The sequence below is a fragment of the Pelobates fuscus genome, chromosome 6 (assembly GCF_036172605.1).
Source record: "Pelobates fuscus isolate aPelFus1 chromosome 6, aPelFus1.pri, whole genome shotgun sequence".
Taxonomy (NCBI): Eukaryota; Metazoa; Chordata; class Amphibia; order Anura; family Pelobatidae; genus Pelobates; species Pelobates fuscus.
This window is the reverse complement of record NC_086322.1, coordinates 296,532,237-296,554,346: the sequence shown is the minus strand read 5'-3', so window position 1 is coordinate 296,554,346 and position 22,110 is coordinate 296,532,237. Positions and strand designations below refer to the sequence as shown.

General features: G+C 35.5%; 1 protein-coding gene across 2 annotated transcripts; it reads left to right on the top strand.

The window, feature by feature from the left end:
• The first annotated feature begins 4,033 nt into the window (after positions 1-4,033).
• TFAP2C (transcription factor AP-2 gamma) lies at positions 4,034-21,862 on the top strand. Of its 2 annotated transcripts, XM_063425650.1 has the most exons (8): positions 7,688-7,749; positions 10,354-10,410; positions 12,288-12,758; positions 13,596-13,647; positions 16,309-16,528; positions 17,056-17,174; positions 18,066-18,207; positions 20,117-21,862. In XM_063425650.1, the coding sequence occupies exons 2-8, from the start codon at positions 10,363-10,365 to the stop codon at positions 20,400-20,402; spliced, it is 1,338 nt and encodes a 445-aa protein (XP_063281720.1). In that variant the 5' UTR covers positions 7,688-7,749; positions 10,354-10,362; the 3' UTR covers positions 20,403-21,862. The 2 variants fall into 2 exon arrangements, with proteins under 2 accessions (XP_063281721.1, XP_063281720.1); XM_063425651.1 differs by lacking the exons at positions 7,688-7,749; positions 10,354-10,410 and adding an exon at positions 4,034-4,122.
• Positions 21,863-22,110: the final 248 nt, after the last annotated feature.

Sequence of the window (22,110 nt, the reverse complement as noted above, 5' to 3'; positions counted from 1 at the left end):
AACCATGTGATTCATTTGGGCAAATTTCTTCCCCTTCTTGGCATAAAAACCTGCTTCCATCGTAAAGCCAAGAACCGGATCCTTAGAATGGGTTTATTTTTGTCATTTTTGTGCCCAATATTCCATATGGAGTTAATAGCTCTTTAATGTTTACATATCTAATTAGATACAATTTGAATATTTTAATTAAATACCGAATGGCAACTGAACAGCAACCAAATGCCTTTTGGTTATAACATTTGGCAGCTGCAATACTTTCTGTTATTCATAAAAGGTAGATTTCAATTGAATGTGCACTTCCATTTGCCCCAAATTTATTTTTAAGGCACCTCTAACTCTACGTTCCCTAACCCTACGTCACACTAATGCCACCCTAAACCCTTTTAATTCTATAACAATACCCGAAGTCTAATACCATACACCTACTCTTACCTTACTTGCTCTCTTATAATAGGGAAATCTGACAAAAAATTGGCTGCAATTTGGTTAGTCATGTTCAGACAAATGACATTAAAGTGATGAGATCCATCTGAAAATAGCAGAGACCACTGATTGCAATGTAGTTACTGGTCGGCTTATTGTGATCGCAGAGAAAATGTATCAACCGAATGTCGGAGCATTGAACTGTGTTTGCACAGTAACTATGTAGCTGGACGTATCACATGTTCTAAAAGACCGACGACTTGATCACTGGTAATGTGCATCTGTGATTTCCAATCAAACCTCTATTCTGCTCTTACTGGTGCCCCATCGAGGTTTCTTGACTCTCTACTACGTTCTTTTGTTAGTGCTAATTTGGCAGTATAGATTTAACTTGCGTCTCATCTACGCTGACCTCTGACTCAATGATTTGGCGAGGGCAGTATTGATTATCTTAATATCCATTGTCCCAGACATGGCTTGACACTCCTGTCCTTCTCTCTCGCTGGCTTCCTAGTCCTTGGGTATTCCTGAACTCTGAGACGAAATGTAGCCGAACCAAACGAAATGCCCTATGGATGAGCGTAGTCATTTTGATTTGATTTCGGAATTCCAAAAAAAAAGGATATAATCGATGGGAAAAAGATGATTGATGGTTTAGGGGCAGTTACCAAAAATTTATTTTATTCACAGATCAAGTGAGAAGTGACCAATAGTGAGAAGAAAAGTAGGAACAGTAAAAATAAAAATCTATATTTATATATTATATATTCCATCAACTGGTTACTTTTCCTCACCTGATCTGTGAACCAAATTGCAGGAAAATCAGGAGTGTGCATCAGAATATATCCAGTACAGTAATTGACCTATTTGGATTTTCATTTCGCCTGAGCCGAACGATCATAAGGCCGAAATTTGGCCATCCCGAAAATGTTGTTATTTTCTTGTTGTCTAACTAGGTTCTGCGAGTTGAAATTTTACTTGGAATCTTTGACAGTCAGCACTTCATGATGATGTGACGTTAGGAATAGTTATTGTTAATTTTGGGTGTTAGTGCAATACTAGGTTCAAACGGTGTACATCTAATTCATATTTGTTTGTTTTTATGTTCCTAATGGTGACTATTAATACACCTCACCATAGTGATCTATGTTTATGATTTATGGAGTAAAAGAACAGTTTTGTGAATAAACCCCAAAGGAAAATGCAAACATTATGCAAAAATAGCAATTTTTTTGCAGATCAGCTCTTGGCCTAGAATTTGTAATTCCTCTTAAAATTAGCCAGGAATCCTGGTTTATTAAACAAACTCCATAGTAACTGTAAGTTTTAAAATCTTCACCTCCTGACTGTCCGTAGATTGTAGAATATTCAAGACAGTCATACCCCTCTGGATGGTGCGAGTTGGGTTTGAGAGTTCCGAACAAGTGTTATGAAATGAGAACCATATCTCGGATTAACTCAAGCAATTACAATGACTTCCAACTAAACAATGGTCATCCTTCAAATGCATCACCACACTGGACAACAATATCCACAGAATATGTACAGTATGTATTTAATGTTCTCTCTCCTCAACAGCAGCACATATAACGGTCAAGAAACTAAAAAAGAGAGAAAAATGGTGGTCAATCTCCTCAGAGCACGGGAAACAGCTCTGGAACAACTTTCAATACAACAGATGGCCACCACGTATTTCAGAAGAACCTGAAGACACTTCTCTGACGTGACCATCTTTCATCAACGCTAGTCTTTTGTTTCGGGATAAGAGTGCCACTTCAAAAGGCCTTGAGAGCCAATGGTGGCCTTCGTCTCGTAGGTTTACCACCACCTTCTTACAGCATTACATTTTTTCGTTACTGTTAAGACTTCATTAGAAGTCATCTTGCTTTTGGAATAAAGTGGAGGACGGGCTTTGTGGTTTACCTCTTTAATATAGTGGTCAGACATAAAACATATGAGAGCATTTGATGTCAGGTAGGCTTTAGGGACATTATCTCACCTTCCCATCTTTGAATATCCGTGGCTTCCAGCTCACAATCGTTGGATACTTTAAAGATCTTTCTAAAGCTTTGAAATTTGAGCTCACTAGTAGTCATATTTATCATAATATCTTTATATCTTTTAAGGATCATTTTACATCACGCCAGACATTATGATACTACTTAACAGGCAACACATCAGCTCATGAGCTGTGAAGAATGGACTAAAGAGTCATTAGTTTTCTACCCTTCCCCCCCTCCACCTGTCCCATTTTACATACACTTAAACCCCATTAAATGTTTGTTTGTAAACTCTTGAATGGGGTGGTCTTTGTTAGGCAGAAAAATACATTCTTGGCATGGACAATTCGAATAAGGTGTCACTTTAGATTAGACTGTTTATAAAACCTGACTGGGCCTTTTAATTGTATTTTGTATACAGAGAAAATAAGGGTCTTGGGGGCTACCTGCATAAATACAGTGTCTGATATGGAATATTATACGCATAGATACGTAATACGTTCCTGACACGTAGATTTATTATATTATATGCTGCGCATCACATTATTGGGCTGAATCACACAACACTAAATGAAAAATTTAATAAATTGGAGATTGGTAATAACTGAAATTGAGCTATGTTCCCAAATTACAATTTTGTCCTTTATTTTGCAGTTTATCCTCTGATTGCTGTGAACTGTGATCTGAGAAAAAAAAAATAAAAAAATTAAGCCCCAATAGCTGGTTTACAAAAAAAAAATCTCTATTTTCACCATAGTTGCAGTTTGGCTATTTCAACCTAAACTTTGTAATTTGGATTTCAATTTTCTACAATTTGGTGCTTAGCGATCACACCCCTTCATTTCAAATTCACATTTTATTGAATAAGCCCCATTAAAAGTATGTATTGAGATAAAAAACACATTTTGTTCTTTTTTTTTTTTTTTTAATAACATCACAGATAGATTAAGCATGTCAATTACAATTATTGATATAGCTCCAACATATTCCTCAGCGCTGTACAATAGGTACTCTAAAAAGCAGAGATGGCTCACCTCCTGTGGTTGGCTGAGTGTCATGAGAGCTGTTTTACAAATCCAGGAGACACAGTGAGCCAGCAAACACTCTAAGGCGTCCTTGTAGACTATTAAAATCAGACGAAGAAAAAACAACAAAAACATTGAAAAGATACAATTCTAACAATAGATTTTTCAGTAGGACTCTACCTGTCCAGCCAACATTACTGATTCACTAGAGGTAGGAGGTAAGTGTCAGTACACAGGGTGCTCCAATAGGTGGCCCATTTTGTCCAGTCTCTCTTCTATTTACCAAACTGCAGATTAACCCAGAAATAAATATTTTGGATGGATTTCCCAGAATTTGGGGCACGGGGGTGTATAGCCCTGGCCATCCCTATGTCAGTAAGGGTACCATCACCAATAGCCAGGTAATATAATCCACCAGGTGACATGAACTGGTTTAAAAAAAGTGTTCAACGTAGAGTAAGATCAAACTGGATATCAAAGGGGGAGGTGTAGGAAGGAGTGGAGAGCTACATTAGAAAGTTAAGTAGTGTATGAGTCAATGAACATGTGCAAAGCCTGGGGCAGACAGAATAGGTGTATGCTTCATCAAGGTAACATTTTAAGCAACTATATCTGCTGTGAGTCTACCCTGAAGCCCACCTGAAATGGCTCTGCTGGGGAGATCAGACTGGCAGGTAAGTTCTCTCCAGATTTCTGTGTGTATCAGGGATTGTTAATTGTATCCTCAGAAGATTAAAGTGATTTTTATAGCCTCAGAGTGTGCTCTCCAAAGTAAGCAAAGATGGATCCCTTAAGAAGCATATGACACCTTGTATTTGTTTAGAGAAGGTGGACACTTTGGCTGGGTTTACCAGAGGAGGTTACATCAGGATGGATTTCTTGTGCAACAGATACAATGAGATTCTAAGCCTTCGATTTACACTTTGTTTTGTTTTATAATTTTATTGTTGTTTGTTGTGTTTTTAATTCACTGTTTAGTAAAAAAAGAAGATACAAAGTCTAGCAAACAGAGAATGGAGTTGCAAAACAGGCCAAAATAGACTTAAATCTGAATAATAATTATATCTCCAAATCAGCTGTAGTCACAGATACTGTGTTTATTGAATAACCCTCAATTTGTAATGTTTTTAATGCTGTTTGTACGATTAAACAAAGACCAATAATAAAATATAAAAACAAACATCATGTAAGTAGAAGGGAGATATTTATTTAAATGTAACCTGCTCTGTTTGTTATTATACAGGGATCATTGTTAATGTGCTATTATTCGGAGATATTCTCACCACTAAGCAGAGAGTTTAGCTGCTTTAAGTCTCGCTCATTGCACAACAAATCGCTATAATTCGCACTTTGTGGCTGGGATTTTCAGCCTTTCAATTTTGCTTCGTTAGATCCCCTAAATCCGTATTAATTACTGTAAAGAATCCTAATTAAAGGGACCCCAGCTGAGAGATTCCCAGAGCATTAAAAAAAAAATGAAATAAAATAAAAATCCAATTAACATTTTAATTTGCCTCCAGTCCCTCTTTAAAATGTGTTTGTTTGTGTGTGTATGTGTGTATACATATAAATATAATATATATATAAATAAAAAATAAAATACATGTATATATATATATTTATTAATTATAATAATAATTATTATTTTTAATGCAAAGTATTTTGAGGACTTTTACTTAAATGTTAGAGAGTATTATTATTATTTCATTGTGGCTAAACGCAATGTGCGTCATCTTCACAACTCAGAGACCAGTTTGCGTCAAATCCCCATCTCCCCTGAGCCGCAGGACTATACATGACATTTAAAAGTTCTGTGTGAATTCTTCGAATCCCTCCCTGGATCTCTCCAAACTTATCCAGGTATCAGAAGTACAACAACAACACAAAAGATATAAATATAAATGTTGATCTTCCCTCCTTACCTGTGCTTGGATCTATTCATACTGAGCTCAGCCAAGATTATAACCATCTTTAATCTACAAGAAATGACATTTATATCCTCCCAGATACACAGAAACACATCCTGCAAACGATTCATCCCACATGTCTTATATTTTATAAATCTTACTGTATTATACAATAGCATTCTGTGCATGATAGCTGGGCATTGTTTAATGGCCTATCATGCCCATTTTAGGACAATATAAACCCTTTAAAACACTATTAACCCTGTAAGGGCAGGGGGGAATTTGTAATATGTTATATATAAAAAAAAAAACACACACCAAAAATGTGATACTAACATACAAAAGCAGTATACGTTACTAAAAAAAAAAAAAAAAGTATATACACACACATTAAATACATATATATACATGCATACGTGTGTGTTTGTGTATAAAATAATACATTCATATATTTTATAGTAGGCTGATTACATGTAGTTGGGGTTTGGAAAATATTTTACAGAGTTAGAAATATTGTGTACACTGTAAGGTATAATATATATATATATATAAAAAAGTCAAAATACATTAAAATTAACTCCAGTCTATAACTTGAGTTACTGCAGCTATATTAGTCCTAACTTCTCCAGGTTTTTTTTTTGTACAAATGATCGATCCTCTGTAACTATTAAAACAATCTAAATATTTATCACATAGCAGCAATGCATGATTTTAGTTATTTTATATCCATATTGCAGGGCTGGATCATACTTTGTTGCTATTTGCAAACATTTTGGCAACTTTTAAAAAAAGATCAAATAAATAAATATTGAGAAGAGGGGCATTTAAAAACATGCAATAAATGCAAAATTAAAAACATGCACTATATATAATGATATAGAAATATATATTTGGCAAACATAAAAAACAAAGTGCAATGCTAAGAAAAATACGAATAAATATTACAATGAAATACTAAGAAAAATACTAATATTTTGGAGAACAGCTGAATTTGTGGACTCAATAAAAAAGGGTTAAAATGTTTTTTTTTTTTAAGCAGAAATGTAATTTGGAAAGCATGCAAGGGAAACACAATTAAACGCAATTCATAGTGCAATCAAATAATAATGTGAATAATAAATTCTGAATTAAAACAGGTTAATTATATATTTAAATTGTATTAAATGTATAGAATGCACAGACAGTTACTGTCTGAATCTGTAGTGAAATTAAATTAGATAAAAAATATATATTTAAAAATAATTGCTAAGTAAAAATATAAATAGGTCCACTTACAATATTTTATGGAAATTCTCATTTTTAACTTTTTGAAAGAGAATTTGTTTTTGGAAAATTGTAAAAACAATGTTAGTGGGTTTATTTATTGAACCATAAATTGTATTTTTTGTACGATCTAAATAATTCTGCCCAAACCTTTGTTTTAGCTGCTCTGATTGACAGAGATTAAACTTCTTGCAACTGTTTTTTTTTTTTTTAAATAAACTTTTTTTTTACCCACTTTATTTTCTTAAAATTTTCCTGGCAAACCCCCAAGAAATTAAATGTGGATTTAGGTGATTTTGTAATTTTTATTCTTATTTTTAATTTATTTATATTTGAGTCTTAATGACGCCAAACCCTTTGGGAATTACACCAAAACACTTGCTGTTACAAGCAAGTTAGAAAGAAAAAAAAAAAATCTTGCATTTCAAAGGGAAATTTCTATAGCAGAAAAACACCAATTTAACATGCAGCCCCACCAAAAATGATAATAGCGATTAGAGGCAACTGCCTGACATTCTCAACTGATTACAGGGAACGCTAATTCATTAAAAAGGCTTCTACCCCCACCACCACCATCCCCCTCCAAACACATGGAGTGAAATATATTATTGCAGGTAAAAAATAGACTTTGGCACTTTGAGAATAAATAAATAAAATTAAATATTTTTTTTCAACAGTCAATTAATGAAGATTTAAACTCTTGGCTACACAGTTAAGGTCCCCCCCCCCCCTTGTGACCCTCATCACTCTCAGCCATCATATCCTAGAATGCTGTTTATTAACCCCTTAAGGACCAAACTTCTGAAATAAAAGGGAATCATGACATGTCATACATGTCATGTGTCCTTAAGGGGTTAAAGGTTACAATAATGCCATGGGAAATATAGTCTGTTTGTGGGGGAGTGTTTGGTTGTATGGTTGTATGGTTTTATAACAAGCTGAGAGAATACAGACAGGGCTTGTGTTCTAAATAAAGAGGTGATTGCAAGACCCCCTTTCCCCCCAACCAATCCCCTCTGATAGATTGTTATATATAATATAGATCAGCCAATAGCACAGGTTCAGCCCTCGACCATCAATCAAGGAATTCATGTGAGCGCCTGCTGAACGGCTCCAAGCCTTATAAAAAGGGTAATTGCTACAATCCCAATTGTGTGAGCATATCTGATTATTAAGTAACAGTATCCATATAGATCTGCCCATATATTGTAGCCATACTCCCCCCAGGTGTGGCAAACCATACAAGCAGACAGTTTAAATGATAAACAGGAACAGAGCTGGTAAAATCTCAGGTGATAAATCGTCATGGGGTGTTTAGGGGTTCTTTGCCATGGGTAGAGCAAGTCTATGAATTCCTCTTTATTTTGTTTATTAATGTCAATGTATCTGTGTGTCAGAACAATATAAATAAACTGTTACCAAGATAATCTCTACTAAGTCAGTATTGAAAGTATCCTGTTCAATTAGAGGAGACACCAGTGTAGAGGAGTGGTAGACCCCCAAACCGATATTAACCCTTTAAGTGCCAAACGTGCCTACTGCCTAGTAAGTATTAACCTAAAGGGACTTGCCCAAATCTCTGGTCCTTAAGGGGTTAATCAGGATGAGGGGCTTAGTGTTAGCCTAGCTGGGGATTGCAGGGTGTTTTTTTACATGTCTATGTTGTGTTGGATGGGGTGGTGTAATTATTTTATGTATAATTAGTTCTGTCTATTAAGAAATACTGGTTTAGGGGTGAGCTTCCTTTATTTAAGAGTTTATTGTCTCTTATAAAGCAGTTTTTGGAGAGAGATACAATGTATGAGAAGATCATCCAAAGTCTGACCAGCTGTATGGATCTATCAGATCTATATATTGGGGTCTGGCTGTCATATATAGAGTAAATTGCCTTTTTAAATGACCCCACTTGGGGCCAGTACTCCCCCAATTGCCATTATTCCTATAGGAGATTAATCTATATAAATGCAATGTGTGGCTATGTATTATGAGCCAATGTGGAAAGGATTCAATTAGAATATTTGTCAAAACCTGAATTTGAGAAGAAAAAATATACATAATGTGATACCTCATCAACATAGGGGATTTATTATAAAATACTGCCTTTTAGTGCTCTAGAAAAAAATATTGCAAAATTAAGGCCAGGTTAGGGGAAAAAAAATCGGTAGGTAAATCCACCAGTTTGAATATATCTTGATTGATTGTTTTAGCCTGAATTCTGCAATTAGCTGCTCGATTCCCCCCAAATTCCCTGACCCAGGAGAATAATCTAACATACTCAGAATTCAGTGGACAGATCCTAAATGAGGTTCAAGACTATAGCAGATCATTTAAAATACCCTCTATCTTGGGTTAAATAATATTCTAATATATTGATTCTCATTTTATATATCCCTAATTAGTATGACTCTTCCCTTTAACACAGCCAGGGCTAGAGTTGTGTAAATCTTTAACTTGGTATTGGTTCTGAAGGGGTTAATTCTATTTTTTTTTTTTTTTTTTTTAAAGTCTGATTTTCAATTTCTTGTTTTCCTTTGCTGATTGATCACTCAGGAGTGGATTGCTCAGTGCTGCACGATTTTCTACCACCACTATGTGTTTTATTTTGCATTGGTGTTTAAAGGGTTAACCCCTTTCACCAAACCATTTCTGTGAGCAGTTTAATGCCATGAGGGATGTAGTAAAGCTTTGAATTGTGAACCCACAGGCAAAGTTATCCCAATTAGATCCTGATTCACAATTGCATCTCCTGTAAGGGTTAATCTGTCCTAGAAAGCTATTGTAGCCCAATTCCCATCTATACAATGCTCCTAGTATACAGATCCCACCCTTGCAGCATTTTAATCAGTTATCAGACACAATTCATCTTAGCTAGTTAAGTGTATATTTCAATGTACTATTAAATGATTGTATATTTTACTTGCCACAAGGAGTGTGTTCATCTAAGGATTTATTATTTGGTAATAACATAACAATTAGACAATGGATTGCAAGGGCATCACAATATGTCACCAGAGGCTGGGGAAGGCACTCCAATCTGCAATGTGAATCTGTACTTATTACAGTTAACCCTTTAAAGGTGCACTACCAATGGATAGTAATAGTATAGTATTCTATTGGACATGCTGTCCCATTGCCTTAAATCTTCCACCAGTCTGGTGTGTATTAACCAGATCATTTTTAGGAATATCCAGAGGGAATTAACAGATGTCACAAATTAATATGTTAAAATCCCAATAAAATGTCAGTAATAACCTGTTTAAACTAATATTCTAATAAACGGTCTTAAAATTGCTAGAATCATTTAATTAAGCAGATGTTATCAGATCCGTTTCAGTGTGTTCTTTAAATCTATCTTGACGATATTGCAGAGAATCCTAACTGATAATAATGTGTCTACATTGTATCTCTTATTACACACTGGTTCTGAAAGCAACACTACTGAGGGGGCGTGGCTTCAGTTCCCAGCCTCTCCCGATTGGCTGTTGTTGTTCCCCCTATATAATTAACCATGGCTGCTTTTAGGACCTTCCCTGGGGAGGAGTTATGACATCTTCCCCATTAAGTCTGGATAGAATTCATGTGACAGAAATCAGTTGTGTGAGGCTTCATGCCTGACTGTTGAAGATTGGGAAACACAGAGAATTTGGATTTATTTAAGGTTTTTTTTTTGTTTGTGTTTTTTTTTTTGTTTTTTTTACATTTTTATAATTTTTTTTTTTGTACCCTTTGGATAAGGATTTGAAAATGCTTTGGAAACTTGCTGATAATGTAAAATATGAAGAGGAGTGTGAGGTGAGGTGATTTATTAGTTTGTGTTTTGGTGTTATTTGTTTTGTACTGAGAATGGTCATTGTTTGATTTAACCCCTTCTTAACTGGGTGTTTGGGAGCTCTAACCATACATAGATTGTGTGCATATCTTCCCTAAATGCATGATCTGAGATGTCACCTGTTGGTGTGCTCTGGGTGTATTATAAATTGTATGTTTACTGGTGTAGTTTAAATACTTTAGCTAATGTTTTGTTTTATGCTTTGTGTTTTGTTCTATTGCTTTTAATGCATCATGGGCAAAATTAAATTGACAGAATTGTGCATTTTTATTAAAATTGCTCCACAGAACAGTGAATTCCTGAAATAATTGTTTAATAACCTAATAAGTTTGAAATAAAGTATGGGATAGAAGGAAGTCCTGCAGATTGTTATAATTTTTATATATATATATTTTTGGCTAATGTTATTCCTCGTTTAGCAGCTAGTGGGCGCTAGAGACAAGAAGATCTAGTCCTGGAGATGGGGATCTCTCAATCATGAACTAACATTAAATATATATATACCGTATATATATATATATATATATATATATATATATATATATATATATAGATGTCAAATGGATTTTATTTCTTTAAAAAGTATCAACAGTGCTGTACAATGGGTGAATGAGACTTGGAAGTAATTGTATCTATAAAAATAAAACCATCCCTTGAGTTAGAGGGACATAGTGTGCAGAGGGCCCAGTTTTAGCAAAGTTTACTTATGCAAGTTTAATTTCGGCAGTGATTATATAATAATTTGGCACTTTGAATTATCCGTTTGACATGGATATGTGACTTCTCCTCTGGGAGAAAGGTGCTATATAAATATAATCTATAGCTTTGAAATTGTAGGAGCCAGATTATGTAAAGGAAAGCCTGTTTCTTTATAAATCTTACTTTCTACGTCAAGGGGTTATCCTCGGTTGTCTGAATAGTTTTGTTACAACATTCTAAATACATTCATAACATTTTACTATTTATAGGGCGCCAACCTATACCGCAGCGCTGTACAAAGTGTGAAATATGTTACACTTTTTTTTTTTTTGTTCTGCTCATAAGTAGATCTGTTCTTCCAGGTCGCACACTTTATTTTTCCTCCTGGACTCGGTAATTAATTTTGGTGGATTTGTCACGGTCTGAGCGGCTACTCACTATGGCTCCGCTAAATTAGTCTCAGTCATTTGAAATCAATAGGAGGTATTTAGCAAGGCGGTATCGCAGTGATGGACTATGGAGGGAGGCTTTCTCTTGATTACCTTGTCCTGTTTTTTTTAAATGACCGTGAAGCTGTAATCTGTGTAAACTAGCGATTGGCTTAATCGAGCCTTCACATCCCTATAATATTCTGTGCGATGTTTACACATGACCTAAAATGGGCGAAATCTATACACACATTCAATAATCTCACTTATCGATGACTTCACAATTCCTCAGTGCTTGATACATAGTAACAGATCTGACAGTACCTGGTTCCATATAAATATATAGATCCAGTAGATGTTCTGGGTATTGGATTGTGTCTATAGTAGAATGAGATGGGACGCTAGTAAAGGTAACAGGAGATCTGTTCGTTAGATTATATGCATCCTGGTTGTGGTTGTGTTTGCTTTAGCAGAATGACTTGTTGTGCTCATTAAAGAAAACATATGATCGCTTGCTTAGAATATATGTATATATTTTTCGCCTATATTGTTAATTTAAATAAAACTATAGGAATCTTGGTATGAGGTCGGTGTGTTGCGAACTTGCAAAACATTGTGAACATTGTAATTGCCATTTATTAACCCACATATGTCTTTTTTGTACACATTATGATTGTAACCTATATATATTTCTCATTCTTTTTGCTTTTTAGGACCGACATGATGGTAGCAGTAATGGAAACCCAAGGTTACCCCATCTGTCAGCTGTCAGCCAACACCTGTACAGTCCAGCTCCCCCTTTGTCACACTCGGGGGCTTCAGATTTCCAGCCCCCCTACTTCCCACCTCCATATCAACCTCTATCCTACTCACAGTCCGCTGACCCTTACTCCCATATAGGAGATCCATTCGCCTTTAACCCAATCCATCCATCTCATGCCCCTCCAAGTCAACAACAGGGATGGCCCAACAAACCAAACCAAGACCAAAGTGGAATCTCACATCACCACCGACCCGGACTTGTCCACCATATCCCTTCTTTGGATTCTGGAAACTCAAGGTTGGGAAGGGACTCCTATCGAAGGCCAGATATCCTTCTACAGCATGGTCATGGGATGGACTCATCAAGCCTTGCAGATAACTTGGGCCTCCCAGATATTGGCCAGCAAATGGAAGATGTTGTGGTAATGTCCTCTTCTAACCTTGCTCCTAATGTTTCAAGTAGATGTAAATTTATCTTGCAGAATCCAGATGTACAATTTTATTAGTTAGATGTTGCAATAAGTTCCAGCGACAGAACGAGCTTAGAATTAAAATGTTTGGCCTAGTGATTGTGGAGATAGCTTGGTCTATGTCGACCAACTACTATAATAAATTAAATGTCACTGTTTGATACACAAACTATTCTCAAACTGTATAGAATATCATGGATCTTATTTGTAGATCACTGTAAGAAAATACACAATATTGCACGTTGCTGAAATTCTGTTTAGAATATCCATTTGATATAAAAACAACTCGTTTAAGTGGTTGATGTCTATTAAATAAACAGTGACTTGACGTTAAATGTATTTTTACGTTCTTTTGATTGAATCACCCAAGAAAACTATTTTCTGCGGTTTAAACCTTTTTTCCTTATTTCTCTGCAAGAGGGGTCTATTTTTGCAATTTCCTATAATTTTTTTTGGGGGGAAAAAATTAACTTTTTATTGTCAAATTAAGTGAATGTGTTAAATACTGAACTGCTTATCTATACTTCAATCACATATGGAATGACACGTGTTATGTAGGTCAATAAAACTGCAAAAAATTGCTGCAATTAAAATAATTTTTTGCACACAAATTAAATTGTCTTAAAATATATATATGGAACCTGTCTCAAGGTAAAGGTGCAGGTTATTCCACCAGACCTACATTTCTCTGTAGATTTCAACCGTATTCTCTTGATAAATCTGGTTTGTAATATATCATTTTTAATATACTAAATTTGTATTCTTTTTTTTTTTTTTTTTATCCTCCAGAGCTTGGAAGATCAAAATTTAATAATGCATGACCAGACAGTCATTAAAAAAGGTTGGTTCTCAATGCATTTTTCTTTTCTTCTGAAAACATTTTTCCATCTTTTTATAAAAATATTAAAGTTATGCTGCTGATGAAAGATCGTTTAACATACTTTGCAAAATGATTTAAAGTGGACAATCTGTTAAAAACTTGTAAAGTAAATATTTTAAATCTGTATTTAAAAAAAATATATATTTAGTAAATTAAGATTGTCTCACGCCAACCCTAATTTGTGTTTAAAGTGTTTTTTTTTTGTTTTGTCGCTCGTTAACTTTCTCACAAACTATACAGGGTTTTTTTGTGTGAATTTTTATTTTCTTTATAGAGAAGTTTAAAAACTTTTAACCTATGAGATTTGAGTATAAACAGATCCACTTTTCTAAATTTTATTTGTAAACTATATTGATTGCATGACTGTCATTTGAAAATATTTACCCCTCTCTCAAGTCGAAAGATGTGTGAGTTATATTGGAATTTTTTATAAACAATCCCAGATCTCTCGAGCAGCTTAGTGTGCTTTGTTTTGATTTGTGTTTATCGAGTGCATTTCATAGTGTTGATTAAAGCGTTGCATGCATTTCATTTTGAATCCTAGAATAGTTTGACTCGTGACTTTTTTTTTAATTTTTTTTTATTTTAAATGTATTTATTTTTTACCTCCCAAATTTATGATCACAAATTCAAACTTTTTGAAAGTTTGGAAATTGCAATCTGTGCGTGTGCATAGATATATTTGCGTGTTTTTTTTTGTTTGTTTGTTTTTTGCCTTGTGGTGAAGAGAAACGTTTTATTTTAAGACCAAAAGTATTGTGTGAAATCTTTTCTATTCGGACCTGCGTGCTGGTATTTGTAGTAATTTCAACGTAATGGGGTTGGGAATTTGCAGGTCAGCCAGAATATGTGATGCACTATAACCTCGAATGCCACATCTGGCCTACATGTCCCTAATCAGATCGTATATTTGGGGTGGAGGGATGATCTTTGCCTATTAACGTGCCTTAACATGTTACATGCCACATGTGTCTGCAAACCCTTACAGTTTTGGATACATACCCTGTGATTTTGGATCTGTAAGGGCTCTTGTCAGGAATTTGGAAGCGTTCTCGTGTAGACACAATGTTTATATTGTTTCCTCTTAATATTTCTTGGTTTGTGATTGAGTCCCTTTAAGTTAGAGGAATGTGTAACCTCGTTCTGCAGCTCTTACAAATAGTGTTAAAGAAATCTAATGCTTCAATTATTAGAACCAAAAACAGTTGGTTAAGTTCCATAACTTTCCTATCCTAAAATTAAGTTTTGTCTCCCGAAACTCTGCAATTTATAGCATACAGCAAGCTTCCGTTAAAGTATCTGTGAGTTTTCCAGTTACAAACCTTGAGCCTTTATTCTGATAGGCTAGGTTGTAGAATGCATCGTTGGTTTAAAATACTTGGTGTTTTTTTTTTTTTCCCCTTTTACATTTGAATGTCTAATTGGCAAGTGTGTTAAAATAATTTTAAGGAATTGCTAAATCTTTTAAATATCTTTGTAGAAACTATTATTCATACAAGTGGTAATATAAATAACTTTATTCCCTCACGAGTGATTTGTATAATTTTTTTTCATTTATTTTATTGTAGTTGTTTTGGGTTTGTTGCGATTTTCTATACCTTATAGCTTGAAGTTTTGTAGCTTCTTATTAACTTTTTAGAGCCCAAGACAGAACTCATTTTGATGGCTAAGATTAATCTTTTTGAATCACACTTGTGTATGGAGCTCTTTCAAATGATGATTCACTGTTAAATCTCTAAAAATGTGCTCCACCCCCCCCCCCCCCCCTGTAAATGTAAATGGCGTTCCCAGGCCTTGTTTGGGATTCCTCTTATTTCGTGCATGGTTAACTACATTAAGGTCTTCTGATTTTTCATGTGTAGCTTTAATGAACAGCTCATTGGTGACCATTTTATCGTTTAAAAAAAAAAAAGCCTTGTCCCATTTCCCTTTGATGTGGAAAGGGAAAACTAAAAAAACTAAAACTAAAAACTAAAACTAGCACGAGTTACCGTATGTTGTGGGCTATTGCTGGGTTTTAATTTTAGAAAATATCCAGAATTTACTTGCCCTGTGCCCACCCACACCACAGGAGTAGAAGAAAATAGATTGTTAATTAGAGTTAAAATACTTTCTGGAAAATGGGATTGAACAAAAAGAATAATGGACATGTTGTGGTGTCCATTTCTCATCCCACCCCCTCTACTCCCAACCCATGGAGTAAAGTGAAATTGTGAAACTATCAGCTAAGCTATTGGTTGCTTCACGTTTGGAACTTTGTTTTTTTTATTGATAACTCCAAAATTTTGGACATCCTAACTAAGCCTTTTATAGTTTTAGATCGGGGATAGGCAACATTCGGCACTCCAGATGTTGTAAACTACATCCCCCATAATGCTGGCAAAGAGTTGTAGTCCAAAACATCTGGAGTGCCGAAGGGTGCTTATGTCTGTTCTAGATCAATTGGGCACGTAGAACTTCTTTGAGGCTGTTATGTGAATTATGGGTCTCCTGGACTACAAAATAAAAACAATGCAGCGCATGGTATATGTTTATTGATTAGTCGTTAGACATTCTATACTACCACAGTTTATATATGGAGAGCTAAAAATTCAATGCTTACACTTGCATCTCTTTGATTAGGTCCCATCTCCATTGGCAAAAACACTCTAAATATGCCTTATCAGAAGGATGGTCTCCTGGGAATGGTGATTAACCCAAATGAAGTCTTCTGCTCGGTACCTGGACGTCTTTCACTCTTGAGTTCCACCTCAAAATACAAAGTTACTGTAGCAGAGGTCCAGCGCAGACTCTCACCTCCTGAATGCTTGAATGCATCCTTACTTGGAGGGGTCCTAAGGAGGTAAGAATTTTGAAGCCATGATTTGACGCAACTATCAGAGTATGATGTGAAAGAGCCTTCATCTAGAACTCCAAGTCATTTGCCAGTGCTTCAGTAATAACACATGCTTAAATTCTAAAACTTAAATATAACTTACAATTGCCAGTTTGATCATGTTGCGTTAAATGAAACCCTAATTCCTAACCATGTGCGTTGAAAATTGTTAGTTCGCTTCAAAGACTCTAAATAACCTTTCTCTGGGCCAGAAGCCAGTTTTTCTGGGCTCTTCCCTAGAGGAGGAAGTGGGCAAAGTCCTCAGGGGCAATAAAGCCTTGTTAACCTGTACTGGTGGTAGTTCTCTGTCCATCATTCCCACCAATAATCTAGTATGATAAAGCTTCCTCCTGCTGCCCCCCCCCCCTTTTATGAAGTGGTTGAGAGTGTTGCATCCACTTTTGGAATCGTATCTCTACAGATAATGACTGGTAGCACTTAAAAACATTAAGTGTAATTTGTAAAAAATACATTTTTATTCTCTTTTCAAATAGAGCAAAATCAAAAAATGGAGGAAGATCATTGCGTGAGAAACTTGAGAAAATTGGTCTTAACCTTCCAGCTGGGCGACGAAAAGCAGCCAATGTAACTCTACTTACCTCATTAGTAGAAGGTTAGTTTGTGTGGGTTTCTTTTTTTTTTTTTTTTTCTCTCAAACGTAACCTTCCCGTAACGCAATATTGGTGTCGATTGACTACGTACGAAATAATTGCACGAATTGGAGCTTGTTCCATTTATGGTGTGCTGAGTTAGTCATAGTCTTATAACTTCCTCTGGTTCTTGGAGCAGAGCAATCACACAGCTTTACTATCAGTCATTTCCTGCAATCCCAGAAAAGTGTGCTGTGTAGAGACAGGCTTTTAAATGACTGCTGGTTGATCTATATTTGATATGGAATTAAGTTTTTTGTTAATGAAACTCCCCCCCCCCCCCCCCCCCACAGTTGATTTTTTATTTTTACTTTTTTGTTTGGTTTGGTTTTGCTTGTAGCAAACTGATGAGGTTTTGTTCGATTCAATTAACAAAATGTACATGTACACTGTTCCAAAAAAATACACCCCATGTGCACCATTATATTTTGTATTCTTCGCAATTGCCCCCTCCCCCACCTAAACTCACATTTAGCAAGCTCATGTCGTTTATTGCATTTAAGAAGACATGGCCAGGCTAGAAATCTGTCCTTATGCAACACAAATTTTGGACAGATTCCAAAACTGCTCCTATCCCGTAACACTCCCTCTTCCAATAAATGTTTTTATTGCACCGAATGGTGTGCCAAGTGAGGTTTTTTTTTTTAACTGAATATTCAATATAAACATTTTAGAAGTGTATACCAAGGGATTAAAGGGGCTGCTTCGAAAAGTGGTATTGAAAGAGATCGTTTGCAGAATATGCACAAAGGAAGTGGCAAACAGATAACTGAATATATTCTGCATTTAAAAAAAACAAAACCAAAAAACCCTAAATAATAATTTGTAACTTTATTAATTTTCCCTGTTTTCAGGTGAAGCTGTTCATCTGGCTCGGGATTTTGGTTACGTATGTGAAACAGAGTTCCCCTCAAAAGCAGTAGCGGAGTACTTAAACAGGTCGCACATGGAACGGAATGAAATGGCGAACCGGAAGAACATGCTTCTTGCAGCAAAGTAAGGATTTATACAAAAAAATTGTTTGTTTGTATTTTTTTAAATTCATTCCTGCAAATGGCTTTTTTTTATCTTTATTGTGGGGGAAAAGTAAGCACTATAGTGTTTTTTTTTTTTTTTTTTACCAAAAGATAGTAGGGGGGAGGTGGGTGGGAGAAAATAGGTTTTATTGAAATTCCCTCGCCTCTTGCTGACTTCTGAAGGCTGTGACTTTTTAAGCTTTTATTTAGTGAATTGATAAAAACAACTAAAAAAAAAAACTCTCAAATGTGACTTCTACAAAAGACGTGAAGATAAACTCTAATGTACTTGAGTCTCGTAACAGAAACTATTTTTTTTTTTATTGTTCTGCATGTTCAATACTAAATTCCATTGGTTTTCACCAATACCACTTCAAAGAGCATATTTAACGTAGTACTTGGGGGTAAGGAATGTGCTGACCCTATGACTTGAACAAAGCCTATGACTCGTTCATCTTGTACTGGTTTTAACGTTTCCACTTCCTACCATATAAGTGGAGTTTCCCAGATGCATTCATTTGTGGTTCAAGGACAAATGAGGTTACACTAGCACTAAGAATGCAATGGGTCGCCATTGTTAAAATTCTTGAATTAACCCACTCAGTCTTCTCCAGTTTCTAAAAACGTAGGCCACCAGTCATTCATTCATGTGGTTTTACTGATTTTGATAAGGGTACCTCTAATGTGTTGATACCTTGAATCCGATATTTCGTTCTGGTCTCGTAATAATTCAAACTGCTTCCTGCAGCTGTTGTGATCTGCACTTAGATGAGTACCTAATGAATTATAAACCTGGTCAATGATGAAAAAATTTTGAGATTTGTCAGCACATAGTCGGAGACGGGGTGTGGGGGAGCTGTTCTCTAATCTCTAATGAGCTTCTTTTTTTTAAACTTGTAAGCCTAATGATCTCTTCCCAGCATAATTAGTTTGCTGCTTTTTAATGCGGGAAGGATATGTGAGATCGAACACAAACAGCCTTCCAGGTTTCCAATCATGCAGAAACCAGAAATCTCTCTGCATTGTGTGTTGTGTCTTTGTGTACAAGATCATTGTTCGTCGTGGCTGCGTATAAAATTCAGTGCATTGCCAATATCAAGAAGTAGAAATCTACACTAGGCATCAGGAGCTATTTAAGCAAACGACATACCCAGTAGCAGAGATGGCCTTACACATGGGTCAAAGAGCTCACAATCTAGCGGTGTGAAAGTTTTACCCTCAGGAACATGCAGTCTAATGTTGTATTGGTGTCATAGTATCCCTGGTATATCTATGGCTATGCCAATGGGAATTATTTTTAATTCCATATTGTATGATTTTAGGGCATACATGGCATTTGGTATTGGAGCTATTGTATGTTTTTTTTATTTTATTTTTTTGGATTTTTGGTGGTAGGGATGTTGAGGATATACCAGTTTGTGGTTGAGATTATCCATGTTTAACTGGATATGCCCACCTTGAAGTACTAGATTGTCTCAGTTTTGGCCGAGAAGAATGTGTGTATCAAGGGGTAGGCAACATTTGGCACTCTAGATGTTGTGGACTACCTCTCCCCTGATACTTTGCCAGCATTGTAGCTGTAAGAGCATTATGGGTAAGGCAGTCTAAACCATCTTGTGTTAGCAGTTGGCTACCCCTGGTCTGGTATCTTCATTAAGTCCTGCAGGACATAGAATTCAAGCACAGGCTATAGAGCTGTAATAAGAGCTAGCTTGACCGAAGCCTCAATGGACCTGCCCTATTATAAATGCTTAAGGGCTTAAACCTTTTTTCCCCAATATTCTAGTGTAATTTATGCCAGTGTTCTCAAGTGTTTGAATCATTTTTACAGTTGTGATTTTGATGAAAAATCACTTATACAAATTCTTTACTTTTTTTTTTCCCTCCAGACAAATCTGTAAAGAATTCACAGATCTCCTGACCCAAGACCGAACACCACTTGGTAACGCGAGACCCAGTCTTATCTTGGAACCCGGCATCCAGGGATGTTTAGCTCACTTTAGCCTAATTACACACGGTTTTGGAAGCGCTGCGATCTGTGCTGCCATGACATCTGTCCAAAATTACTTGAACGAAGCATTAAAACTTGCAGACAAAATGTATATGAATGCTGGCGACCAGAGTCCAGGGGATGGCAATAAAAATATTGACAAGATGGACAAGCACAGGAAGTGACGTTTTTGGTAAATTTCAGGACATCTTTTATACGTTTTATTTTACAAGTGGGTTAATAGAGGTTTGAACAGTTTATCCCTCCTAATCCCCATTTTTGACATGACGAAGGTGCCAACGGACATCCATAACCCTGCTGGCATACTATGGGGACAGTGTTGTGTTCTGCACTCCTGGCACTGCCCTTTGTCGTGGAATATTCTCTCTTTGCAGAAAAAGAAAATGGTTTGTCTACTCCTTTCTCCAGCCTTTGCCTCCACCGCTCGCACATTTCATTGCCAAATTCTCAAGAGGACTTCAAATCAGTGGTGCAAGCATTTTCGCAAGGTCTTTGGAAGTAACCAAACTTCTCAGGCATGCCAAATGGGGCTTGAAACTGTTTATTTTGATATTACCCGTATGTCTGACCAGATCTGCAAATAGATGTTTAGAAAATGTTTGTCACTTTAATTTTTTTTTTCATTTTTTTTTTTTTAACAAAATTCAAAAATGTTAAAACCAATCTAGGCAATGTGAGAAAAAAAATTCAAATTTAAAAAAAAATGTATTTCTACAGAAAGAGCGAAGACATTTCACAAGCTGATCCCCCAAGTATCATTCTTTATTTTGATACAATAGATTTTTATAAAAGTTTTTTTTTTCTTTTTACTAGACTGTTATTGTCCACTATTTAAACATGTTCCATAATTGCTATAGTTTAATTTTAAATTACCTCTCCACACCCTCGTTATTATGTCTATAAATGTATAGAAATACAGGTACTACTGAAGCTTGGTCTAAGAAATTGGCAAAGTTCTGATTAGAATTATGTGAAAAACCAAACTTAAAGTCCAGACGTTTTAGTCTATCAATGTATTAAACAAGAATATATATTGGTGTAAGGGATGTAAATGCCTCTTTTCCTCGTCCCCAATTAAGCCAGAACTTGTTGCACACCCTTTAGGACAACCATTAGCCATTTTTACAGGAATACTTATGTTACATAGCCTGGGCAAAGAAGGTCCAAAACTTTTCGTAACTTTTTTCAGATCTTTAATCTGGCTCCGGAGCAGGACTGTTCAAACACTGGACTTAAAGATCTTGTTAAACTACAGTCCCATGAACCTTTTGGCCAATATACTGGATGTGGCTGGAATAAAAGTCATGCTAATTTAAAGTTTGAAAATCTAATAGACAAATGGGGAATATGGTGTACTTTAAGGGTGTGCAGTGTTTTTATTTAATTTTATTTTTAAATATTTTTTTAATAAAGTCTTAAGCCTTTTTGTTTAGGAAGGTGCTGTTAAAATGAGCCATTTCTTAACAAATGGCATGTCTTTCATTTTGAAATATTTTTTTTTTTTTCACCCCCAAGTAGGAATGGGTAATGTTTGCTGCCAAAGCCCATAAATTAGGCCACTTTGTAGGGTTTATTCACTAAACGGTGAATTGTGGTGAATCGAATGCCATTTTTTGACAGAATTTTTTTTTTTATATATTCAAGCAAAATATTCAAGCTAAGACTATAGTTGAGTGGGATAATCTTGCTTATTCTGCTATTTTAGTCCATTTGTTTTACCCTTCAATTCACTTTAATTCATTACTTAATGAATAAATTCATCTAGATTTTTTTTTTTTAACGAATATCAGAGTATTGGCACCTTTTTCTTTTTTTTTCTTTGCGAATTCGCCATGAATATTGGTGGTTCCCAGCGCAGTTCTTAAAGCACAA